The sequence below is a fragment of the Porites lutea genome, chromosome 10 (genome assembly GCF_958299795.1).
Source record: "Porites lutea chromosome 10, jaPorLute2.1, whole genome shotgun sequence".
NCBI lineage: Eukaryota > Metazoa > Cnidaria > Anthozoa > Scleractinia > Poritidae > Porites > Porites lutea.
The window spans coordinates 23179319-23205910 of NC_133210.1; the positions used below are offsets into that span (position 1 = coordinate 23179319).

The 26592-nt window shown below is 40.3% G+C and overlaps 4 protein-coding genes across 5 annotated transcripts in view; 2 read left to right on the forward strand and 2 right to left on the reverse strand.

The window, feature by feature from the left end:
* The window catches only part of LOC140950001 (UDP-glucose:glycoprotein glucosyltransferase 1-like), a 50690-nt gene extending 48777 nt beyond the window's left edge, over positions 1 to 1913 (forward strand). For both annotated transcript variants that reach the window (XM_073399156.1, XM_073399157.1), the window contains exon 47: positions 1 to 1913. This exon is cut by the window's left edge and continues 103 nt beyond it. The gene's annotated coding sequence lies outside the window, so the exon portion shown is untranslated.
* Positions 1914 to 2705: 792 nt separating this feature from the next.
* On the reverse strand, positions 2706 to 6305 carry LOC140951106 (uncharacterized). The gene is made up of 3 exons (XM_073400323.1): positions 5891 to 6305; positions 4993 to 5580; positions 2706 to 3477 (listed from the first exon to the last, which is right to left on the reverse strand). The coding sequence occupies exons 1-3, from the start codon at positions 6060 to 6062 to the stop codon at positions 2861 to 2863; spliced, it is 1377 nt and encodes a 458-aa protein (XP_073256424.1). The 5' UTR covers positions 6063 to 6305; the 3' UTR covers positions 2706 to 2860.
* Positions 6306 to 13322: 7017 nt separating this feature from the next.
* On the reverse strand, positions 13323 to 16878 carry LOC140950651 (C-type lectin domain family 4 member E-like). Its single transcript, XM_073399902.1, has 3 exons — positions 16818 to 16878; positions 15981 to 16184; positions 13323 to 13945 (listed from the first exon to the last, which is right to left on the reverse strand). Exons 2-3 carry the CDS (start codon positions 16003 to 16005, stop codon positions 13506 to 13508), a joined length of 465 nt encoding a protein of 154 aa, XP_073256003.1. The 5' UTR covers positions 16006 to 16184; positions 16818 to 16878; the 3' UTR covers positions 13323 to 13505.
* A 7126-nt stretch (positions 16879 to 24004) lies between these two features.
* Positions 24005 to 26360, forward strand: LOC140949666 (uncharacterized). Its single transcript, XM_073398812.1, has 2 exons — positions 24005 to 25985; positions 26254 to 26360. The coding sequence occupies exons 1-2, from the start codon at positions 24227 to 24229 to the stop codon at positions 26358 to 26360; spliced, it is 1866 nt and encodes a 621-aa protein (XP_073254913.1). The 5' UTR covers positions 24005 to 24226.
* Positions 26361 to 26592: the final 232 nt, after the last annotated feature.

Below are 26592 nucleotides of genomic sequence, written 5' to 3' on the forward strand. Positions count from 1 at the left end.
GTCTAACTTGGTGGTCCAACGACTCTTTACTCTTTCACTGCTAGAACCGAACAGCATCACCGAACATTTTCCACAATGACCAAAGATATCTCATATTTTGATAAAAAGGTATATGAGTATAAAATATTTCATGCAGATTTCTTTCAGTGTAATAGAAAATATTATTTTCTAGGGTATTCTATCATTGTAGAAATGTTAATGAATTTTATTGGAAATGTTTTGCAGTGTCCTCAAAATCATAACCCCAGGGACCCATCCCTCCCCCCAACACCTCTCCGTGGTCTCTGAACCCACCAGGCTCAGTAAGTAACGATCCGGGTAACACGGAAAGCAATTTCTTTTGTTATGGCGCAATACGCGTTCCTCAGATAGGAATATTTTTCATTTTCACCTAGAGAATGCATAAACCTACAAAAATTCAGTTTACGAAATAAAATGTATTTAAAGACCATTTTTAAAGGGCGTTTTTTTGTGTTAAAAGATTTCGACAAATCATGAGAGTTGCAAACAATAGCCAAGAAAAGTTTACAATTTACATGTTCCTCACATAGGATTTCTGTGTTAGTTAGACTCAGACGAGATTAATATACAAGCGGCTTTGCGAAGATTTGGTAAAATTTGATGTTTAAACCAATCAGAAATTTAGTACAGACAGCAGTAAAGTTAGCACCTTTATGCATTCCGACGCGTTCATTGCGTTTGCTTCTTTCCTTCTTGTCTGGACCATTACTTAAAGTATATTGATTTTTTGGCAAAGCCAGAATTGCGCACTAATGTGGGCCAAGGCAATTTTCACACTTAGACTACAAGTAGTCCCCATTTTTCCTCAGGGATAGTAGAGCAAGCGAAACGCGAGCGCGCGTGAAAATCACCCCACGCGGGACAAGCGAGACACTATACCGGATAGGACTTCTGTTAAATCACGGCGCGATTTCTGTAACGGAGCAAAGCTGTGCCATGCAGATCTCGAAGTTGGGGCGTCACATATCGGATAGGTTTTGTGCCACACTAGTATGAACTGGTATTCGGACCTTCTCAGAACGATGTTCGATGTGTGTGAACGACTTTTTCCACTTCTGTGCCGTTGCTGTTCATGGTACGGCCGGATCGCTTTTTGTGCCTGCACCAGAATCATCCGGTTGAGCCAGTGAACATGGCCTAAAGTTTTCAGCGTGTAACAGGACAGGTTCCGCGGAACTGTAACACACGAAAGCAATTCAAAGAGCCGAAGAACATCGACAGGAACGACGACGATAAGAATTTTAAGAGTTGTTGTTGTCGTTTTGCAGGCGTTCAGATAGTGGTGACGGCGCAGCGAGGCGGGTGGGGAGAGAAGGCGCGAGTTCTCTCCTTTTTCTCCTCGCCCTCTCCTACATTTTTTTCCTCTTCACCCCCATTTCGCGTCACTTTCCACTATCTGAACGCCTGGGACAGGCTTATCACAGACATACTCAATCATATAAAGGAGCGATAAATTTCTCTGTTATGAAGATTATGTCTATCATAAGCGTCGTTAATTGCCAACAGTTTTTTTTCAATGCTCCAATTTAAAATAAACGCGTCATAACGGTGCTTATGGTTATTATTACGATCATTATGACGTCATTGAGAATTGAACCCGACAAAAACAGTAACCCCTGCTCATTTATTCATTTACACCGTTACATAAAGTCAAGCGAAACTTTTTTAAAAAAGAACAGTTTGAACGGTTATTTTTGTGTTGTTGTCACTTATGTCCTTCATTCAGCGGTGTCAGTTTGTGAAGAGAACTTATAGCTAAAATATTGTTATTGTTATCAAAACAGTCAGTCTTTACATTTTCTTTTCCTTTCTACATAAAATTTGTATTATTTAAGCTGTAATACTGAAGATTGGTGAATTTATAGAGTGGAATAAACACGTTAAATTTTTCACTGTGTGTGATCCGACTATTGTAAATAGCTTTTTCCATGTCTAGAATTTTATAAGCAACTGTAGTGTCTCGTCGTTGGAGAATTTGAACGCAAACAATTTGCTTTTGCCCCGGTGCATGGAGTTGCAATCCATCCTCTCCGTTCCCCCTTGCCCTCCCCCAGTTAGTCCCTAGTCTATTTGAATGCCTGCGAAGGTAAATAGATAAAACAAAAGTAAAATATGAACAAACTAAAATGAATAACGATCAGGGCAACATTCGTACAATAAACGAGCTACTGATGTAAATAGAAATTTAAGCCCGTTTCAAACGTCTTGCTACGTGCCGAACTCAATTGATCGAATTAAATTCGACTTTAGCACAGCAGTAGCGCGACGTTTGAAACCAAGTCGTGCTACTGCCGTGAGCTGCACGTCAGTAGCTCGACTTGGTTTCAAACGTCGTGCTACCGCCTTGCCGAACTCAATTCATAAATTAAAAATACATAAGAGTACATTTAAAAATTTGTTAAACCGTTTCTTTATTTTTGTGTTTTGTTTTCGGCAACAGCCGTTCTATTCGACTGAATTAAAATCGACGTCTGAAACCAAGTCGTGCTGCAGTCGAGCTACAGTCGAGCCAACTTAGCATGGCAGTAGCACGACGTTTGAAACAGGCCTTAGGGAGCGCTCCTTAAACATAGAGAAGATATAGAGTGATATATGGAATGATATTGCCTGGTAAACTTTGTTTGCCAGTGATAACGGAACGATAACTAACTGAATAATCTCCCGCACGTCATATAGCCCGTGTACAGGCGCCCAAGCCTTCCCTCATTTTAGGGGATGGGGTGGCTGTACAGAGGCTACACGTCACCCTTTTATAACATGACTTCTTATTGCTTGTCATTACTTCATCTATCTACAGTACGTAACTGTCCTTTGATCTGCACTGAGACGAGATGTCATTTCAAATGTATCGCTTCCTTGTTGCCTCAGTCCAATCATAAACCGAAACTTCACGTATGGTGATTGACGGATCCCTTGTGACTAATTTCACTATTTTGAAGCTGATAGCATAAACAGGTTTTCCTCGAAGCACTTGGGGAAATGGATGTATCCTCTTGTGTCCAATAGTACTTCCATATTCGGGATAATTAACCCATCCATGTGAAGTGTTGAATCTTAGCTGGTACTCTCTCACTAACTGACCAAACTTTGCCACATCCTCCATTACAACCACTGATCCGTTTGCCACATTGAGAATTCTGGGTATTCTCCACACTTTCTCGACACCGATTTTTAGTGTCGCATTTTTCTGAGTTATGATCAAATCCTTGTAGAGCAGACCAATAGCTTCACCAAACCCCTTATAGGCATGAAGATCCTCGTCTTCGATCAAGCCGAAAGGATCCGGGTTCAAGTTAAGTATCATGTGACAACCCCGTCCCACGCTGGTTAAATATTCAGTAATGAGTGTACTCACATTTTTGACTCTGTTCCTTGTGCGTGGGAGCCAAAACCATTTATGTTCACGTATAACAGTATCACAGAATGGAGGACGGAACTGCTCACCTAAAGGATCCCCTGAAACGACAATCAGTATAATAACATTAACGTTGTCTAGCTTAATGTGTTTGAACCAAGAGACTATAAAGGGGACAGAGAGGGCATCCCCCATATACACCCTATTCCATAGGTAATTCGTCTCGAGTTATTTTTAGAATCGGGATAAAGTTACCTCGCGCGAGGCGTGGATGTTTCGTGGAGGTTTCGCATGACCAAACGCCGTGCAAAACATGTCGGGCGAGAGGCAATGAAAGCGTAAAAAGATCGAGAGCATTCCTGAATATTGAAGCGAAATGAGTCGGCGCTCACCTGGGAAAAAGGAATCGCTGGACTCTTTGACAACCCTTGAAATCAGTTTAACTCGAAGTTGTCGTAACCTCAGTGCTTTAATAAAATGAGAAATTTCGCCGGTCTATCGAAAGCGGTCGTTTGTACAATTTAGGGAGTTTAAGATCCAACGACGCGGACGACAACTAGAACGTCAAAAAAACAATAGGTTTAATTAGCAAAACAACAACTTCGCACGTGCAACACACTTTTTTTGTTCATTTCTTTCCCGTTTTTGCACGACTACGACGTGAAAATGCCTAATTTCTCGTTTTATGGAGGACGTAAATAAGCAACGACGAAATTTTAATTCTCTTTCTGAGCTTGAATATGGTCCCTTGAAATTCAGCTTTAGGAGGGTTCGCCTACAATTGACAAAGTAAGTGGGTAGGAATAATCGCTATAAAGACTGAAAAAAATAAACATCAAACCAGAAATTGCTCTCTTCAAACTGTAAATTATAAATGATCCTGAGAGAATATTCAGTGTGTTAAGGATTTCCCTGCTCTACTGTTAGCTCTATACAAGAGAGGAAGGGCGATTCTTTTTTAATTTCGGTTTCGCTAACACAGCTTTCGCAGAAATCTCGCTGTAGTCGTTTTCGTCGACAAAAGGAATAGCAAAATCGCTCCCCGCGTCTTCCCCCATTTTGTTCTGCGTCATTTCGTGAAGGACGCGTGGCTCTCAGCGTGGGTCATCCGCGCGGAACACATTCGCGCTATGTGATTGGCTGTTGTCTAATCCCCCTTGAGATCTCTGGTGTTAAAAATAACTCGAGACGAATTACCTATGGAACAGGGTGTGTATGGGGGATGCCCTCTCTGTCCCCTTTATAGTCTCTTGGTTTGAACCTATTATAATTGTTGTCGAGGCAGTCATAAGAAACCAGTTCGCCACAAAATTCCACCCTATGGATTCACCTTAAATAGGACTGATCTCTTACGAAGGAATGAATTGGAATGAACAAAAGCTAAAAATAATAGTTCTATTAAGAAAATGGGTGTCCTTAGACATGTGTTGCACGGAAAAATTGCTCACTAACTTGTTACAATACGTACCTGGCTTTATTAAATTGCCTGTAAATACACCTTTAAGGCGCTTGGGAAATAGCCTTCTTTATTCCCCTGATGTAACGAGGACCTTGGAACTTTCCCATCAATCACAGCGCCAACAAAAGGAGGCGACTTTCTGATTAATTTTACTAACCATTATATCCTCCATCGCGCACTGCATACCAAAGAGGCAACGACGCCACAGCTCTCTCGTTACCAATCCATCGCGCTCCTGCAATCCCTGAAGAAGCTGGACACTTCAAACAAATTATGTTTTCGGCTAGAGAGTGAAATATTGGCACAACATTGGGGCTGATTCCGCTAACAATACCAGCATCGAACCAAAATAGAAAAGGACTGGCATACTTCGAGCTTGGATTTAACAATTCTCGTATTTGTTGTTCAACAATACGATTATAAACTGTCTGCGCTCCTGGACTGGGTGCCCTGTGGTTACTGACATTCATATACCAGTTTTTATTCACACTGTAGTAAAAAGCATGTTTAATACCATATTTTGCACAAGACTGAATGAAATCTAGAGCTACATCTCCGGTCTTGTTTCTCCAATTACTGCTCTTTACGGAATAACTGTAATTTGTTGTCGTAGGCCAAAGCAGGAAGCCACTGAAGTGATCGAGTGTGAGCACAGCATATTTCGCACCAAAACTTTTCGCGGCCCGGAGCCATTGATCTGTGGACAGTTTAGTTGGGTTGAAAGCATCTGGGGAAACTACGTGTCCTGTTAGATGTAAATAATATCAGAGGGCATTGTTAAAAAAACTTAATGGATCTGTAAGCTCACGTATCGACGTTAATTATGAAGACTAAACGCCGTCGTATGAAATTCAAGGTATTTCAGTCCTTAAAAAAAATGTCGCCGTGATTGTTAGTTCTAACCCTGTCCGGCTTTCTGAAAGCAGTCAGACAGATAGCCCTGCCGGCGTAGCAGGTTGCTAGAGAAAAAAAGGGAGAGTGAAGAAATGGGAAAGGCCTTTCATACGCTTTCAAGTCTCTTCGTTCGTTTCGGCAAAGTAAATTAACTCACTCACCCGACTTCATGGTTCCATTAAACGTCTGCATGTTGAAGTGAATGCTTGCTCCGATCTCATAATCAAGGTATTTGGCTTGTGATACACTTGGCTTAGCCACTGACGATACTCTTGAATAAGGAAAAATCAAAATCACTTTCCACACGGTTAACCACAGTGCTGACCATTGCATTGTTCCCCGGGATTTTGGCTCTTATAAATGTTTAGCGGCAACTAGCAATTTTCAATGAAAGCGAAACTATACATGAACATTGCCTGCTGTCAAAAAAAGGTAAAACAAACTTAATCGGCAAAGAAGTAAAGAGTTAAAGACGCACCAAATCAAAACATTAAAGTGTTTTGACGGCTGAAATTCTCTCATTCGATACATAATTAAGGAGTGTTCTTTTCAGTACCTGTTTTCAAGACCAGTCATGCTGTGAAAGGGGCATGTCCTCGCGATATACTATTTGGATTTCGAGTTAGGATTCGAGTTGGATTTTAGAGTTGGATTTTCAAGTTTGGATTCGAGTGAAGATTCGAGTTACATTTTCGAATTAGAATTCCATTTGGAAACTTGATTTTAAAGTGAAGTGTTGACAGATCAAAGACCAGGGGCCGGTTGCTCGAAGCCTGGTTAGCGCTAACCGTTGGTTAAGAGGTATCAAAATGTATAGGTTTCCATGCAAGAGACTATTGGTTAGCACTAACCATACTTCGAGCAACCCGGGCCAGGGGCGTAGCTACCAGTACGCACGTGAGTACCTGAAAAAGTCGAGGGTGAAAAAAATTATAATAATAAAATAAGATACAAAAGTGAATAATGAAAAAAAAAAAAACAACAAACAAAAAAAAAAGAAAAAGAAAAAAGCAAATTTCAAGCAAAGGATAAGATAGGTAACATATAATTATTTTACGTTCACAGTTTGGCTCAATTCATGACAACGGGCTGTATAATTTTTAGTTTTACACCCGAATGTCGGCTTCCAGAAAAGAGGCGTTATACTTTGGTGGACCGAATCTTTAATGATATATTTATAGAAACAGTGAGTTTAGCTAAAGTGTAAGCGCGTTGTTTTCACTTCGGCCTGTCGTCGCACTATAGACGAAGATTACATCAACATAGGGTGCTAGCCTTCGTCGGTCAAAAATAATGTGGCAAATAGCGGTAAAAGAATCACTCATTTGCAAATAAAAGTCTGAGATACCGCTAGATTACATTTGTCAGCGGCATTTGGGTAATTGTGCGTATCTCTGAAAAAAAACCTGGCTACGTCCCTGAAGTCGACTCATGAGCTCGTGGTAGAGTGAGACGTGAATTAAGCATCAGTATTTTCCACTTTTAAACATTTCTTCGTTTAATTTTACGATATTAGCCCCGTCTTTATGACACATTTCCGTATAGTCATTTGTTGTACGGTATTAGTCTTCTTACCGCTTTTCCGTACTACAACCGGTTCTCTTGTAAATTGTCATGCATAACGTTACCGCTTCGCAATGTGTAGCCTATTCCAGGCTCCGAGATAGTCGGGAAAAGTGCGAACACAAAAATATTCCCTTACGCGTTATCCCTACTATCTGAGAGCCTAGCTGAGCCTGGAACAGTCTAAGTCATATACAGCTTTCCGTCTGTAGGTTCATTTTTACATTTTTTCTTAAATATTAGGATTTTTTTTTATGACTTTCCTAGTTTCTTTGTACCAATAATAAAGTCTTACTTTGTCAGAGCTTGATTCTTCACAGGCGGCCCAAACTCACGTTGCGAGAAAAGGTAGCCTGCGTAGCTGGCGGTATTGTGTGGGTGCGTGATTAAAGTTTTGGCGGCGGAGCCGTGTTTCAAAAAAAGGGAGTAACCGCTGTTACTCCTTCGTTCTATGAAAGGAGTAACAGCGGTTACGCAATAAAGCCAAAAAAACAGTAAAACGACAAACAGACACCAAAACGCAGTGGAATAGATTGCAGGTAAGACTTTTTTATTCATTTCATTTAAGAAAGAGTAAGGTTTAGCGTTATTTAGCGTTCGCAGATCTCAGTAATTTATTTCTCAAAGTCTCTTGTATTTTCAGCGGTCGCCTGTAACGCGACACCGGCGCGTCACCTATGTTATGTAAATTACATTACAACCTTTTCTCGCAAAGTGAGTTTGGGCCGCCTGTGGATTCTTCAGTACATTTTAAGTCAACTCGTACTACAAAAGCCGTGTTATTCTGTTCTTACTTGGTGGTTTTTTGTTTGAAAGAGCACATTACTTCATTCGCAATGTGTAAAGATTTAGTCTGCGAATGTAGCCGTCTTTCATCGCTCTTCGCCGCGAGGGAATGTTCTCAAGGGAGACTTTCCTGCGAAAAGTCCCTAGCGGCGAAGAGCGATGAGAAACGGATACATTCGCAGGCTCATACAAATTTTTCTTTCAAAGCGACTGTATGTTCATTACGCATCATTCTAAAGCTACCTATTTACACTTGATATTTGACCGATCGAAAATGGGTCTTGTCTGAGCAAAAATGCGTTTGACCGGACAACGCCAGGAGTAGTTTATCTTCGTTTCGCCACGCCCGCCGGAATGTTATTTACAAAGCGAAACGAAAATAGAGCCTGATCTCAGGATCGACATCGGAAATCAACAGATATAATCGATATCAATAGATATTATCCGCCTATTGCTATCGATTGATGTCGGAAATCGATAGAAATCGAAGTGACTGAAAAAATAATTTATCGATTATAATCGATTAAAAACAATGACAATCGATAGTATTCGATAACAGGCGATCTTGACGAGTACATGGTTCAGATATTCTCAAAACATAGCCTGTTTCAGGCTCTCAAATAGTAGTTCAGACCACATTTTCAATGGTTTTTACAACCTGTACAACCTGTACAACAAGTGCTGCTAGAGGTACTAATGACTCTTTAGTCTCGCTTGCGTAAGCAGCGAGACTCATAATCTGCAAGCCATTTTTCTTCGTATTTAGGACGCAAACAGGGATCATGGTACTAGGTGTTCCTAGCGGAGACCATGGAAACTGGCAATAAGAATCGTTGCATGACCGAAGCCACACATGTTCTGTGAAGAAAGCTTAGAAAAGAGTAAATTTAGAGCTTTTGCGAAACGTGCCGGTCCACGAATTCTATCGCTTAAAAGCGTTGATTACTTTAGAACAAGTGAACACTGTATGCAAATGAGTTTTGTGATGAGCATGCGGATTGTTTTCGGCGACGATTGAAAAGACGCACCATGTTCTCATCACGTTTTTTATCTCTGGCAATGATGTAATTTCTCTCGAATCGAGGCCCTTGAATTTTCGTGTAATTATACACGCGTATAGCCTGCGACCGCAGACGTATTTCCGGTCGTTGCTAACAAGCGTACTAAATCAATTGAAAAACAAATCGTCAAATACGATATAAAAAGTAAATATTCCAAAGAATACTCGACCGTCGATCAATTAAATTAGGAAGTAAAAAATCTTTAGCGAGTAAATCGTCTTTCGTGTAGAATTAATCACCTCCTCATTTCTTATGTAGTCTTCAAGCAAGCGAGACGAAACAACGATTTAAGAGCGTTCTTGTTGACTTTATTTTATATACCTATGAAACATGAACTGTGATATAAGGATATAAATGGATGTGGAAAAAAAATTCTTGCTGACGATTATGTTGCGGAAAAAAACATGATAACGCTTTTTGGCAAACAACAACGATGAGATGGGCTTCAGCTAAACACATTTTATTTTTTACTTCTGCAACTACTCCAGGCGTAGTTTTCATCGCGTTCAATTTTGGTTCTGTTAAATATCCCCGTTGACTACTATCAAGAGTCTAGTATAAAGATTAGAAAAGCGTGATTCTACTTCCATTAGCCGAATGGTTTCGGTCACAAAAGAAGAGACTAAATCCTGTGCTTTCTCAAGCTCGACTGACGTAACACAACGTAAAATTTAAGCAACAGAAAAGGTTTCCCGTGTTTGCATAGCCCGATACAAACACTCCAGGGGTTTGGAGAATTCTCGACAGTTACGTAAACCCTCGACTTCTTCTCCCAACCCCTCGGGTGTGTATATCAGGCTATGCAAATACGGGGGGAAAGTTTTCTATTGCCTATATAAAGTAACTTTCCCAAGAAAAAAACCAAAACTCTTTGTTATGGAACTAATTAAAAGAGAAATTCTCACCAGTCGCGAAGTCTTGTACACGAAGTCTTGCTCGCCAGATCTTGTTGATTTGCAAAAATGATGCTTTCCAAAATACGGATTTTTCTCGCTCCAAATGTTAGCTTAAGCGAAAAAAAATTGGCACCGCATATTTGTAAAGATTTTCAAAGTTTCAGCCGCCGAGGAAATGGGTAAATAAAGTAAACTTATGGAGTTTTCAACTCAAAAACTTTTTCAAAGTCGTTCTCGCGTTACTTGACGCCACAACCATGTTTATAAACTCTCTTGCAAACACGCCTCTCTGCCAATCGTAGCGCGCGTACTATCTTAGTTATTTTATAATGCATGATGTAACAGGTTCTTTAGTCTTAATAGATTATTACAAACTCCATTCAATCCATCGGATGCATCTTGCATTTCTTTCCTTGTAATCTTGCTAAGACTGGAATCCAACTCAATACGGTATTTATAAGGGCATTGAGGTCCTGCCATCCCTTGATCGCTACCATTTTTGGCATGAGTTAACAACAGTTACAAGCAGAAACCAAAAAAAATAAGGCGAGAATAATGTAAGTGTAAAAAATAGGCAAAATTACCTAAGTATAAATACAATTATTAAACAATGTAATTATACAAACAAGAAAACTAAGGAATGCACTGATGTTTTAAACAAAGGCTGGAATTGACGTGCTGTAACTTGTCGTTTCCAATGTAGTGTCAGAAGCAAGAGGAGGGTCTAGTAAGCCTAGAAAAACCAATGTATAAAGCAAATGGGAGAATGAAAATAATTGGCTTCAACTACGTGGACAAGGTAAGATATTGACGAGTCTTTTCCGGTATACACCATTACTTAGGTGCTGGGAACAGCAAATAATTCTCCGCTTTGTTAGTTTGAAGAGAACTTAACACTTCCTGAATTGTCGGAGAAAACTGGAGTCGTCCAGAGTACTCTCACTTCTATGTTCTCCTCTTCTCTGACAATATTTCTTGGACACGGCCCGATGATAGGTGGATTTTTTAATCACTTTTATATATTTTTGTTGGAATGCCCAGCGGGAGCCTCTGCGGATGGAAGGGGAGAGCGCATACTATGTTAAGAATGACAACACCTTTGCTGTGAAGATCAGGAGAGTAAAAGTGAGGAGGAGAGTAAAAGGTTGCGTTAGTACTTGTATACAACCCTCGATTCTACACTAATATGTATATTTTTTTATCTCAAATAAACAACTAAGTTTGTAAAATGTTCATTTCGTATACTAAGGCTGCTTTAGCCTTTTATGGAACAGTATTATTTTTTTAACTACTTCTTCATAGTTACGTTAAACATCACAAAACTTTACTATTACCAAGAAGTTGCCAGTTGTTTCGTTTTCACACCGGCTCGCTACACACAATATCAGGCACTGAGTATATAGTAAGTGCGTTAGGCAATCAAGAACTTTGAAAAGCAAATGGTTTTTAAATTAGAGTTAAAAGTCTAATACCTTCTCAGGTCGTTGGAGTTCCAGAGCATGTCTTGTCGGATTGACAAACGCGCACCTCAGAGCCTTTCAGCTGGTACTCAGCAGGGCATTTAAAGGCACAGTTGGAATTAACACGGTTATCGATAGCCGAGCAAGTAACACTAGGTGGATCAGAGTTAAGAACCTGAAGCGTAGGACATCTAATAGCTACAAATAACATGCGTTGGCAATAGATCATCATCATCATCATCATGATCACCATTTTTCTGAATTTAGAGAAATAAGCAAGATGACTTTACTGAGACGAGTAACTTCTGAAAGAGGCCATCTTAAATTTCAATATTACTATGATCAGGTATTGTGTGTATGTTAATTATAGTGTATATTCTTAATGAGTTGTAGGCTCTGACTCCCCTCCCCAGAGGTTCGAAAGGTGTTATTGGATTTCCGCTGTGCGAAGTGAGTGAAGGCGTGAAAACCAAAAGATTGAAGCACATTTTGCGCCTGCGCTCACTTTCGCCATGCCCCTTTGAGCCTCCACAGAGGAGAGAGGGTTGTGGCCAAGGGTAGTCGCAAAAGCAAGTCAGCATCGGCCTTTGGAGAGTTTTGTTCTTTAGTGCAAACAAACAAACAAACATCTACATTGTCGTCAGAAAGAATCTAGGCGTCCAATGTGTAATGGCAAAAACCGACAAGAAAAGCAGTTTTCAAAGTACGCCAGAAATACTACTATCCTTATCCTACTATCAAATGTTCTTACCTCTAAATCGTTGCCCTCCATATTGGTTTTATTACGGCAAGGCCGTTTTAGACAACCTATATGAGGAGCTGTACAAGATGAGATGATTACTCTAGTTTATGTTTGTACTGGGGACCAACGACGTCACTTTACAAAACTCGAGCATTTACTCAACCTCTCGTGCGTAAAATGTTATTCAGTTTTAACACTGCTGCTTTTCGAACTGTTTTATACATTTGCTTGTTTTGTTTTTTGCTTTGGCTAAAAAGGGCTTCATCCAAGTTAGTTTCCATAGCAACCGTCTGTCGTCTCTTTTCAATCCCAGTCCTTCCTCTCCCTCAACCCTTAACATACCATGCGTTTAATGATCAATCACAGTTGACTATATCCCACTGTTTATTGATAAAGTCAAGGCTAATACTGAGATTTAGCAATACTCAATATAATTAGGACTTTGATAAGGTGCGCCTCTAACCACCTTTATTAACTTCAGTTTGCTTCAAAACCACTGGAATCGACCTGTTTATAAGAGAATGCAAATTCCGGACAAAGTTGGATAAAAATATATATATATGTATGTATATTTTTGGACTTTTATAGATTATAGCGCTTGAAAAGTCTGCTTACAGTTTTTTGCAGTGGCCAAGTGATGATGTAAACTAAGTTGGTAACGCCACAGCCATACCATTCTCAGTTTCTATTATGGAATGTGCTTTAAAAGGAGGTGCGCCCTAACTTTGCGTATAGCCATCTCGGTTGGAAAATAGACAAAATGAAAATCACCTTTTGGCTTTGACTAAAGATCATAGTGTTCAAAAGTTAAATAGTCTTTCAAGCTTTCAACTTCGTCTTAGCGAAAACGTTCGAAATCGATCTTTGAATCTCCCTACTTCCTTGATCTCGAGGAGCTGCCTTCTAGCAGCTACTAGAACAAAACTCAGGAATGTAGCAATTAAGCAATTGTAGCAATTAATTTAGGCCCCTGTTGACTGCCCCGAACATAAGTTGGGGGACTCGGGCCCCTGGGCCACTCCCATAAATCCGAAACAGTTTATATATGATTGTTCATGAAACGAAAACAAAACATTCATACCAACAACTTCCCAACACCGCGTTTTTATTCCTTTCTGTCTCAGGTTTCCTTTAACTGAACAAATTTATTGACATATGCCAACCAAAGTAATGCTTCATTTAGTATAATAATTAGTGTCTCTTGAAGGAATTTAGCCTAATCAATAGCACAGAAGGAGTTGACTAATAATCTTTGATCAATTACCATCTCAAACCAGTGTCTTCTGACACAGTATCACCGGGGCATCAGTTACATGACTTCCCAGTTCGCAGGAGAAGTCATTCCACTTTTTCCCCAATCGGTCGTTCCCATACATTTGGACACAATTTTCGGAACCGCCAGCATTATTTGGTTCTCCGCCAGCCCAGATCGAGTAGCTTCCATCTACTGGAGTGTTGTCAATCCAATAGAATTTTCCGTCGGCCTTTCGTTGGATTCCGATCCATGCACCCCATTTTGTGAATGTATTTTGGCTTTGTATCAAGCTGAAAATGAAATCGTTTTGATTTTCTGACTTGATTATGGCCAGATCTCCCCCCAGATTTTGACAGTGTTGGCGAGCATCGCTCTGTTTCAACGTCGGGGTATCTTTGACGTAATAACACGAGGATCCATTATTAACCCATCCGGCTGGACAGTTTGACCCCTCTACAAAGAACAAATACAGCAACCTGTTACAGTGGACCCTTTCCCTTGGGACACCTTTATTTAAGAGACACCTCCATTCAGGGGACACAAAATTTGGTTCCGGAGAAAAATGCACACATAATCTTTGTATCTGTTACCGCTATTGAAGGGGCACCTCTAATCAGGGGAAAGGAACACTTTTTCTGGGTCCAGAAACCTGGGTTTTTAACCTCCATTTAAGAGGTAAAAAAAACTTTGATAAATTGGAGGGTACACTAGTCACAATGACCACAGCTTTCATGAACTATCTCACTAAAATCGATGTACTGCTTTTGTGGGGATTCAACACAAAATGTCGCAGAGATAAGTTAATCATGATTTTTGTACATTGATGTAGCTGTTTGAATTACCGTGTGGCCCGAAATTTTTGCGGGAGTTTATTTTTGCGGATTGGTGATTTTTTGTGTTTTGCGGGAACTAATTTTTACGATAAGGACAGATTGGTTTTTCTTGCTGAGAATTAATTTTTGCGATTTTCGGAAAGTACCCAGTACCCGGCATTGATAGCATTTCTAGTATAGACTAGTAAAACCAGTATTTCATTGACAATGTATAAGAGACAAGTTGTAATTGATGTCCAATATGTGTGCATTATCAGTTTTCCTGTGCTCCTAAACTGGCTAGAAAGTATGAGATTGACCATTGATCGCGACCTAGTAAATCAATTAACTGGTCAGCGAACAGCTTCCAAATAAATCACGTCACCTCAACGAGTTGACACATGAGCCCGCGATATGGTCATATGATACTGGTCAGTGGCTATCCTGTTTTGACAGCTATCAATTGACCATATTGTGAATGTCCAATATAAAAGATGTGGATTTGCCAAGACACGCCTGAGACACCCCTCCCTTCCTTTTGATAGTCCCTCCTACCCCACCCGTACAATCTGTAGACGCGTACGTACGCTCGGTCAATCTCGTGAAAACCAAACGAAAAGAGGTTGACCATATTCTATGAGTATGGGGTTCTGTCCCACGTACGCTTCGCGCGCGTAAGAGCCCCGCGGACTAATTTGACCTAACCGGAAATTCCAGTATATATACATTTTTTTGACGTGGTGATCTACAATGAGCACATTCCTTTCCTGTAAGAATCGCAATAAGATAAAAGAGACATTGGCCGTCACATTTTAAACCGAAAAAAAGTGCCATTGATAGCTGTAGAGACGTCTTTAGTCAATGGATGTACACACACACACTGTAGCTACACACCGCAGACAGATTTGCAATCACGTTTTGGAAGGGAATAAACTCATCAAAAGGTTTAAACTTTAGCAAAAAGTGAAAAAAAACCACAAAAGGTACTCATCATAGCATCTTTTGAAGGAGACGATGAAAAAGCTTAGTACGCTAGCTTCAAACACATCTTCATTTTTATGATGGCCGCCTTTGCTTAACATGATTTATTGTTACCAAGTTAATTTTTATAGCGTTTATCACCATAACAACGAAAATCCCCAGGGGAGTACTCTCTTATTTGCCTTATAGGTATTGATCTGAATAAGGTCTAGGGTCAGGATTTGGAGAGCGGGAAAACACAGCCCCCCCCCACCCCGGATACCCCTCGGATTTGTCAGTTAATAATATGATTGCGTTCATTTTGTGAACAAAAAATCCCGGAGGGGTACTCCCTTACATTTGCCTAATAGGTATTGGTCTGAAACAAGGTCTAGGGTCAGGATTTGAAGAGTAGGACGGCACACCCCCACCACGAATTGCTAGAAATACCACTCCGGTAGCTTTATCAGACAATGATGAACATATGGTAATGAAGCAAAATGTAATCAAGGATTCGCCTAAAGCTGACCATAGACCAACAATGCAAAAATGGCTGCTAGATTAATATTCTTTTGTTTAAATCAAAATAAGCCTGACTAGCCTCGTTCTCCAGTACAAAATTCAAAAGAATACATTATCTCAAGCGCGGCTATTCAGGCTAATTTCAATTTAAACAAAAGAATATTAATCTATTCAGGCTTTAGTTTGTGATTTACCGTTGATTCCAGGATAAACTGACATTTCATCCTTCAGGCAGAAACTGGGGGAACTCTTGCAAAAGATAGGAAGAACAAACTGAGACGTTAACAACTGGTAGAATTGTTCTTTGATGGTGGCCTGGACGTTGGAATTATGCTCATCTCCATCATAGTAATGATATTGCAGGTTTGACAACTTTATCGATGAAGGATTCACCCCAGCTGCATGAAGAGAAAAACAAGGAAAAACAATGAGAAAATCCTTATATTATGCGGATCCAGTTGATCATTCAAATCTATTATTGTTTTAATTGAGCGGCCTCCTGGCTTTTATATGAAATTACTGGTTAGTTCAGTTTGTCAGTTACCGTTTCTTATTACATTATCACGAGTAATATACATATGTATAACTGTCAATCAAAAAGGTAAACTGCTTTTGTTGCTGACACAGTATTGGATCGTATTGATGAAGAGATGGACCCACTCAAATAAAAAAAAACACGCGAGTGCTAGTTTTCATCCGGTCCTACTTGTTGAATGCGTTGTTCGGTAAACAATTTGTGTTTGAGCAAAGCTGTTTACTCCAAATTTTCTAGAATTGAAATTCTCAAAATGAATTTGATGAAGGTTTTGCTCTTAAAAAATTCAACTTAGTTGATTAGTTTCTTGATCAGTTAACTAAATCGGACGTATCTTTAAGCTTGATCTCTTTTTCAATACGATATCAAGATATGTGCATCTGATCAAAATGGGGAACCCCTATCGGCTAATAGCCTTCTAAATAATTAATGAACCTTAAAAATATAACCAAAGCACTCAAAACGAAAAAAAAGGAAGGTTATTAAGAGCACTTACCAGAACAGTTTGGCCAGGGTAAAGTTGGAACATAAGAGAGCACCGATATGTGACTCCATTCTCCAGCAAAACAAAGGTAGAGCAGAGGCGGGTTGAAGTTGAAGTCGGTGCCAGTAGGACACATAACTGCACAAATTTTATCAGTTTTGTTTGGATTGGTGCAGACCAGGGCACCACCTTGGGGTGGCGAATAAAAAGGACACTGTTTTTCTGTAAAGGAAACAGTCGCAACACAACTTTCATCAATTAATACTTTAACCCGTGTGAGTTTACAGGGTAGAAAGTGACACCGTAAACTCAGCCAGGATAATGGTAGTGAAACAATTGACCGGGCCAGTGCCAATTTTTATCCTTTTGGAAAGGTACAGTCTAAATTAGCAGTGTCAACTCGTTAATCTCGGCCTTTCTTTAAAATATTCCTATTTCATAGTTTCTCAAGTAGTTAAAGATGTTTGTCTACTTTCATGCTGTCCATCCAACTGATCTCAAGAAGCTTTGCGTCACATATCGTGCCCTTTTTTTCACTTGTTGAGAACATGGCGAATTGTCAGAGAATAGGATTCGTTCAGCATACACCCTCTCCGTCTCATCCTTCTCATCATCTTTCCCTGTCGAACGCATTTCTCGAATTTGTAATAAATAGTTAACTAAGCAAGTGCATGATGGAAAGGACAAATACTACGGATAGATTTGTTTTAAATGTTGTGTAGAGCGAACACATAATTACTTATGATTGCGTTAAAATATCTGTAGCAACTTACTTTTCAACGTTATCCTGAATGTACAGTTCTTGTTCCTGTTTCCAGAACTGTCAGATGCGGTATATACAATTTCGTAGGAACCAGGAACGTTGAATTGATCTCCATTTTGTCTGTTTGAGATAATTGTCGGTAGGTCGCCTGAATTGTCGGTGAAAGTTGCCCGCTGCCAGTTTACTCTGATCCGATTGTCTTGTATCTCTTCTATCGTAATGTCTTCAGGGCAATAGGTCAAAGTTGGTGGTTCAATATCTGTGGTGAGATAGTATTGTACAAGATAATACATAGATTTAGCCAGGGCTAAAAGCGAAGTTCTTTTTTATATTAATAGTTTTCTTAAAGGAAATATAAAATCGGGTAATGTTGAAGACAAGGTGAAGACAACGGGAACGGTTAAAACCAAATAGAGCTAATTAGGCGAGCAAAAAAAAAACAACTTTGCACGTGCAGCACTCGTTTTTTTCTATTTGGTAAAAAAAAACCTACTTTACACGTGCAGCACACTTTTTTGTACATTACCAACCCGTTGTTTTGCACGACTGAAACGTGAAACTTCTTTTAACTTCTATCCCTAACCCTTTTCTTCAATTACATCAACCGTCAACACCCTAATATACACTTTACAACGGAGCGGGAAACTGACCATGTTCTACCTTCTACCTTTCCTAGATGTTCTAATCAACAACACCGACTCACACCGAAGTGTGACCACCGTTTACCTGAAAAAAACTTTCATAAGTTTGTTCACCAGTTAGCTGAGTTTCACCCCTTTTATCTAAAAATTGGGGTTAACCAAAACCTTGATTCATAGAACCTTTAAGATAAACAACACTTGGATGGGGTTCCACGCTGATCTCCAAAAACTGTGTGACATTTTACGGAGGAATCTCTTCCCTGAGCCTTTCCCTGAGAACCTTATAAACAAATATATTTCTAAATATATTCAGACAGTAGTCAAGGTAGGGAAAACACAACCTCATTCAGGAGTCGAGCCCCAGGAAACACCTAAGTTTTATTTTAAAATCCCTTATGTGAACGGTTTGAACCCAGGAGTCATTTCAAAAGTAGGTTGAGTTTGATCGTCTGGGTGAAGGTAGTCCTGAATAGGACTGTTGTTGTTGACAGTGACTGACGTTTCGACAACCTGTGCGGTAGTCATCTTCAGAGTCAAAGTGAGTTGTATCACGTCAGTTGATGGTATCATACTCTGGTTACTGATCTGATTGGTCAATTACGTCGTGATGTTATTGGTCGTCTGTCAGTTAAGCCGTGATGTTATTGGCTATGAAGACTCGTAATCAGTAATTGGTGCGTTTCGATCCGTCTATTATCACAGTTAAACAGTCGTCTATTGTTAGTCAAATTGTCATTCTCTCGTAGTTAGTTTTGCTTGATCTCGTCAATAAGTCGTTTGTACGGCGCTGGTAACAGTTGGCTACGATTCAGTGGCGTTTGTTCTAAGTTAGTAAACCAGCTTTCTAAAGTAAGACGCTGATAGTAGTCTGTAGAATACGTTATACATGTCGCAGAGTCCCAGTCAATTTGATGTTTCGTCTTTAAATGGTGCTCAGCAATGTGATAGTTGACGTCACCATTCTTCGTAGCTCGTTTGTGTTCGGTCAGTCGCGTGCTTAGGTTTCTGCCGGTTTCACCAATGTAAGAAGCCTGGCAGTCGCAGCATTTGATCTTGTATATTGCTCCCTGTCTGTCCTCCGGTTTGTCTTTGTCCTTGACATTAGTAAGCAGTCGTCGTAAAGTGGTTATCGGTTTGTGTGCAACACGTATATTGTAAAAAAAAAATAAGACGCGTCTTACATGGGACGCGTCTTAAGTAAGACGCGAACTTTCCGTATAAACGACCATTTCGTCTAAAATAAGACGCGGTTTAGCTAAGACGCGTCTTATTTTAGAACAGCCCTTAACACCTGTTCTTAGATAATACGCGTCTTAGCTAAGACGAGAAAAACTTCGTATAAATGACCTTTGCGTCTTACATAAGACGCGAACGCATAGTACGCATGCGTTAATTTTTGGCGCCACGTTGGATCGCGTTGCTACGGGCAACATTCACATGAAAACGAGTCAAGAACAGAAGTAAGACGCAAACCATTTATACGAGCCGTTCTCGTGTTAGATAAGACATGCTCGTATTAATGGTACAGTTCGTGTCTTATGTAAGACGCGTCTTATTTTCCTTGTTTAAATGCCCCTATTGTGTCAACCCATCAATTATGTAAACCTATTGATATAAGGCTTGTCCTTACTACTTTCAAAATCAAGTCCCAGATGTGCTTAATAAGCATTTTGCTAGTGTTGGACATAACCTTGCTTCCAAACTACCACCTTCTAAGCACTCATTTAATGATTATCTCACTAACAACCGTTTGCCAAACTCTTTTAACTTTGAACCCATTATTCCCAATGATGTCAGTGCCCAAATTCAGGCCTTGCCCCTCTACGAGTCTTATGGCATGTTCTCTTGTCCTGTTAAAATCCTAAAAGGCTGCAAACACATTATTAGCCAGCCATTTGCTAAAATTTACAATTTATCTGTCATCCAAGGTAAACATCCCAGCAAACTAAAACTTGCCAAGATTGTGCCAGTTTATAAAGATGATGATGAGTCCTACGCAAGAAATTACAGGCCTATTTCTCTTTTGTCTATATTCAATAGAATATTTGAAAAACTAATGTATCAAAGACTCAGTAAATTTATCATTAACCACAATATGTATAGGTAATCGCATGACTTCGAGTGCAATTTGGAATAAATAAGCACGAGTAATTTTTTCAAAGACCAACAAAAGTGCGCGAGCCCGTTGGGCGAGTGCACTTTGTGGTCTTTGAAAAATTTACAAGTGCTTATTTATTCTAAATTGCACGAGAAAAATCATGTGATTACTTATTAATAATATACACGAAAAACATAACTTCAACAACAAATTTTGACAGCGCGCGCGTTTTTAGTTCATTTAACTGATTGGCTGAAACAGACTACTACCTTTGTCAAATTCAAACTTTTTCAAGACCAACGCTTTCAAAATCATTCACCTAAGAACTTGGAAATGTGCAAGGATTTTTTTATATGGTCACCAGCCTGTTAAAGATAACTTGGTTTACAACAATCAACAATTCATCCTCGATTATGAGAGCTCGGCGTTTACATGAAGCGTTTTTAAGAAGTATACTGCCGTTTTGAAATCAGGAGAACGCTTCAAGCAGCCAAAGATGAAGACACTTGCTAAGGTTTTTTAACGACTGTCTATCATTGTCTGTTCCTGAGACCCCATCATAGCTGGATTCATGGACACATTTTTGAGATTTAAAACCCGAAAATGAAGGAGGCAATTTGTTTTCCTTCGACGCTGCTATCGATGGGTGAGTGGAGCCACTGTTGTTGTGATGTCGGAAACTGCCAGTATTAATATAATATTTGCTTTTTCTCAGGGCTGGATTTTTCATTATCTTATTTAGCCTATACTGCAAGAGTCATCGTAGCTCTTCTTCGTCGACTTCATCGTAGTCGTTAGGGAAATTTATACCTCTGTGGCCTGTGACACTGACGATATGTTCTGAACTTACAAACTTTGCTTTCTTCGGCTTCCCGACTGTTGTTTTTCTTGCACAATGATTCGTAAACTTTTTTCTCACTTTCTTTAAGGCTAGTAACAGCTACGGATACTTTCATTATGTGAGTTGTGGTATTTTCGCCCATTGGTTTAGTTTGGACCAGGTGTTTAAATTTTCGGTTTCGTTTGCTACTGAGGTAGAAAAAAAAAAACAGACCATCGCATGGATGTTTTAATAGAAGTCTTCGCTCCACAAAAGACTTAAAGAGAGCAACAAATAACGTACATGACTTGAAATCCCTGTTGTTATCATGGAATTGTATCCTGTTCATTTAAATGCCTGAAGAGTGTAGCTGTCATGGTTTGCGTGTGGTTGCAACCATTTTTGTTCTTTATTTTTTTACTTTAGTGTAGTCTGTTATAAGTAGCTTGTTTTTTAGTTTTTCTGGCTCATTTTCCTCGATTTTGTTGACAGTATTTTTCACTTAGCAACGCATTTTCAATACATTTAGCCAGAAAGACGTACTTTTTACTGTGTTCGGGTTTTTGGAATATTTTTTTTAACTTTTCTATTGCTGCTTTGCTTACAAAATTAATTCCCGTCGTCGTCTGCTGAAAACCATGGCCATTTTCTTGAATTTTTGTTGTTAAAACAGCTCTAATCTGATTGGTTCTTATTGGTTTCTTTTGTGTTTTCAGCCAATCAGAAAGCATTTGTAATTTGCACTCGTGTTCAAATTTGCACTCGTGTTACAAATTTTGCACTCGTGTTACAGAAGAGCTGCACTCCTTTCTCAGCCAATCAGAATTGAGTAATTTTTTCGTGTATATTATTAATTGATTAACTCCCAATATGCCTTTAGGAGTGGTCATAATACTGAACATGCAATTCTGGATATTGTTAATACAATTCAGAGTAATATGAATAGTGGTAAATTCACCTGTGGACTCTTTATAGATCTGAAAAAAGCCTTTGATACTGTTGATCACTATATTCTTCTTCAAAAACTTGATTTTTATGGCATCAGAGGTATTGTTAATGAATGGTTCCGATCTTACCTAACCTATAGGAAACAAACCACTTCAAATGGCTCTTATATTTCCAACAGTGAAACAACTTTGTGTGGTGTTCCACAGGGCTCTGTGCTGGGCCCACTTTTATTCTTATTGTATGTGAATGACATTGCAAATTCTTCAAAGCATCTTTCGTTTTATTTATTTGCTGATGATACAAGCATTATTTATGCAAACAAGAACCTCCATAATCTTGAACAGATAGTTAATTCTGAACTAAGTAATGTCAGTGACTGGCTTTTAGCCAATAAGCTAACCCTTAATTTCAAAAAATCTAATTACGTGCTTTTCCGTCCTCGGCAGAAATGTTTAACATATAATCCCTCCATCAAAGCTTATGATCCAGCTATAAATGCATTGAGTACCTTAGAAAAGAAAGATTTTGTCAAATACCTTGGTGTTCTGATTGATTATGAACTTTCCTGGAAAAACCATATTAATCTAATCTGTTTAAAGATAAGTAGAACCGTGGGAATTTTAGCAAAGCTTAGACATAGTATTCCATTACGTCCCCTCTTAAATATCTATCAAGCCCTTATCAACCCCTATCTTTATTATGGCATCTGTGCTTGCGGCTCTGCACCTAAAACGTATTTAAATAAGATACTCTTAATTCAAAAACGAGCCCTACGCCTGATTTTCTTCACGGATTATAAGCAACATACTGTACCATTTTTCTTAAAATCAAAAGTCTTTCCCCTATCCTTTATTTACTTTGATTGTCTTTGTAGTATCATGTGGGACGTTGCTAACAGTCCTGCACCTGAAAATATCAAGAGAGCCTTTACTAGGATTTCTGAGGTGCACTCATATCCTACCCGATCTTCTCTCAATGATGATTTCTATACCGAACCCTCAAGGCTTGAAAAAATGCGTAGTTCTTTTCTAAGAGTTGGACCAAAAATTTGGAATTCTTTACCCTCAGATATGAGAAACTTGCCAAAATCTACCTTTCAGAAAAAGATAGGGAATAAGCTCTTTGAAATTTTATCTAAATCTGATGACTATCTTGAAATCACTGAAATCATGCATCAACTTAAATTTAACTAGCTCAGGAACACAACTAAATTATAATGCAATTAAATTAGCTTAATACATACTAAAGTTTTTATTTTGCGACAGCTGGTACTGTTTGTAAAATAGTTCTTTTTTTCTTTTCTTTCTTTAAATTTGTGTGTCTCTTCCCCCGCCTCGATTGGGCTCTCCTATACGCGGGTGGAAGCTATCGTGTAATTGTAAATTGAAAGTTAATGAATAAAGTTGAAGTTGAAGTTGAAGTTGAAGTCCCAGAGGGGCTTCGCACCCGAGTGGTTCTTAAATTTTCCTGTGCAAGTTGTAATGTTTGTTATGTTGGTGTAACCAGCCTACATTTCTCCACACGAGTGCGCGAGCACTTACTTTCCGACAGGTCTTCGAACGTTTTTAGACAACTGCAGAGTTCAGAGTCTTGTCGAACATCCTGCACACCGGATTGCTTCGAGATCTTGGACTCTCAGTGCAGCTACTAAGTACCAAGTTAAGTTTAAATAATCTATGTTCATAAAATGGGAGAAACGCGACCTCAACCAGCTGGTGAAACACGTAAACCTGACTCTCTCCCTGTAAGTAGCTAAGCGTCACTAATTTTTTAGTACGCAATATTGCCAACGCAATGTAACGAACTTTGTAACATCGCGCGCGATTCATAGATTCAAAGGCGGTTTCAAAATATGTGACACTGAAGATAACGGATGTATTGTCGAAACTGTAGTAACATGAAGTACTAACTGACCGCGGACCGGCGGTAGAGCTGTCATTCGAGAGAGCTGTATGAATCTATCGTATTAAAGTATGTTGTGTTGATGCTGTCGTCTCTGTACCTCTTCGGACTCAACATGGTGTCAGAAGCGTGACCTTCCTACTAGCCTACAGTTGCGGAGATCAAACCAATCGGAGAAACGGATCAAATACTGAGACGAATTGACCGGTCAAACTTCACGCGGATCCTACGCACGTGGTTCAAAACAAGATGGCGGAAAGCATGCCATTCGCCAAACCACCGGAACCGCTGGAAATTTCGATGGGAAATCCTGCTCACTCGTGGGGAAAATGGAAACAAAAATTCGAAATTTACCTCAAGGCAATTGGAGCTTCAAAGAAACCCGATGAAATGAAAGTGGGGCTGCTATTAAACCACATCGGCGAGCCGTGTTTGGAAATTTACTCGAATTTCACCTACCTACCTGAGCGTGACGACCCCGCGGGAGGAGAAGAGAAACTTCCAGCCGAAGACTCCGACAACTACGCGACCGTTGTGGCAAAGTTTGATGAATACTTTCAAAAACGGGACCCTCAACTCATGCTGCGAGAGAAATTTTGGCTTCACCTTAAACGAGAGCCCACACAGACCTTTGATTCGTGGGTGGTGACTGTCAAGGAAAGAGCCGCCGAGTGCAAGTTCCCAGCCGATTTCTATGAGCAAGCAGTTAGAGACAAACTTACCTTTTCCTGTAAGGAAGACAATTACAAGCTAAAACTCTATGACGAGGGAGCAGCCCTTTCACTCGAAAAGGCAGTGAAAATCCTGTCTTTGAAGGAAGCAACAAAACGTGAGTTACACGAATCAACAACCGCAGAGATTGAGAGCGTCACACCGCGAGGGAACAGGCAAGACCCTCATGCTGGTCAAGATACAGAGAAAAGGAACCAGCGAGACTTCAAGAGGAAGCCCTTCCAAACAAGTGGCCGGAACTGTGGGTATTGCAACCGCCGACACCCCCCTGGCAAGAAGAACTGCCCAGCGGCAGATACACGATGCAGCAAGTGCAACAAAATGGGACATTTCCCTATCATATGCAAGAGTGTACCTCCAAGGACGGTCAACGAAGTTCTTGAAACCGAGGATAACTTTAGCCTCACATTTGTGGGAGGGGTTTATACACCCACTAGTCCAAACACCTCCAAGGCCGAACCAGCAATAAACTCTCAAACCAGTAGGTCCGACCCTGGATGGCATGTCAACCTCAAGATTCAAGACCAAGAGACGCTGGCATGGTGCATTGACACAGGAGCACAAGTGTCTGTGATGCCTGAGCACATCTACAAGTCTTCATATGGAACACTTTCAAAATCTGACAGAGAACTTGTCGGAGCAGGGGATGTTCCTTTAAAGACCCTTGGATGTGCAGTCATGAACCTCCAACAAGACGAAACAGTCATTAAAGAACGAGTGTACGTAGTCAGTGGGGCATCCAAGTTGCTTCTGGGGATACCCGCCATCCGAAGTCTTGGTCTTATCCATGAAATCCCTGGGACATACAGTGTTAAAGCTGTCCATCAAATGCCTGATAGCCATCCACTCCAATCAGGGACCAAGGAGGACATTGTCAAGCAGTACCCATCACTTTTTCAAGGCCTTGGCAAATTGGAGGGTGAGCATACAATTCAATTGAAGGAAGGGGCCACACCCTTTTGTTTGACCACTCCCAGGCGAGTACCACTGCCACTAATGAAGCAAGTGCAAGAGGAGATCAAGCGTATGGAACAACTGGACGTTATTGAACCAGTGGATGAGCCGACAGAATGGTGTTCACCGATTGTGCTAGTGCCAAAGGCCGATGGTAGGGTGCGGATATGTGTTGATCTTACCAGGCTTAACCAAGCGGTCCGCCGAGAAGTCTATCAAATGCCAACAGTTGAAGAGACCCTGGGAAGCCTAACAGAAGGCTCAGTATTCTCCAAACTTGATGCCAACTCAGGGTTTCACCAGATAGTCCTAAACCCAGAAAGTGCCAAGCTAACTACCTTTATCACGCCCTTCGGCCGTTACATGTTCAAGCGTCTTCCCTTCGGCATATCCTCAGCCCCAGAACATTTCCAAAAGAGGATGGACAAAGAACTCTCTGGAATAGAAGGGGTCAAGTGCCGCATGGATGATATTCTAATCATCGGGAAAGACCAAGCGGAACATGACAAACGACTTAAGCAAGTCCTTGACAGGCTAGTCGAGAGGAAACTAACACTCAACCTTGAGAAGTGTTTATTTTCTCAATCCAGGTTGCAATACTTGGGCCAAATCATTGACAGTGATGGAATCAGGAAAGACCCCTCCAAGATCAAAGCCATCACCGACATGGCAGAACCCCAGAACATTGCAGACCTGAGACGTTTCCTGGGTTTGGTCAACCACCTTATGAAGTTCTGCCCAAATCTGGCTGAGACGACGAAACCCTTAAGAGACTTGCTCAAGAAGGAGAACGCGTGGGTGTGGGGCACAGCCCAACAAGAAGCCTTCCGACAGCTGAAAGTAGACATGGCATCCGACCAAGTTCTTGCACTGTACGATCCAGAGAAGGAGACCGTGGTCTCATCTGATGCCAGCAGTTTTGGACTTGG

What these genes read in the sequence shown, in the direction of transcription:
- LOC140951106 (XM_073400323.1), bottom strand. Translation starts at nt 6,062, where the DNA reads ATGCAATGGTCAGCACTGTGGTTAACCGTGTGGAAAGTGATTTTGATT. An exon ending in TAATGGAACCATGAAGTCGG is followed by an intron (nt 5,581 to 5,890) that starts GTGAGTGAGTTA and finishes TACATCTAACAG; the next exon opens with GACACGTAGTTTCCCCAGAT. An exon ending in GCGCGATGGAGGATATAATG is followed by an intron (nt 3,478 to 4,992) that starts GTTAGTAAAATT and finishes TTGTCGTTTCAG; the next exon opens with GGGATCCTTTAGGTGAGCAG.
- LOC140950651 (XM_073399902.1), bottom strand. Translation starts at nt 16,005, where the DNA reads ATGTCAGTTTATCCTGGAATCAACG. An exon ending in AGTTTATCCTGGAATCAACG is followed by an intron (nt 13,946 to 15,980) that starts GTAAATCACAAA and finishes TGTTCTTTGTAG; the next exon opens with AGGGGTCAAACTGTCCAGCC.
- LOC140949666 (XM_073398812.1), top strand. Translation starts at nt 24,227, where the DNA reads ATGGCGGAAAGCATGCCATTCGCCAAACCACCGGAACCGCTGGAAATT. An exon ending in GATAGTCCTAAACCCAGAAA is followed by an intron (nt 25,986 to 26,253) that starts GTGCCAAGCTAA and finishes TTCTCAATCCAG; the next exon opens with GTTGCAATACTTGGGCCAAA.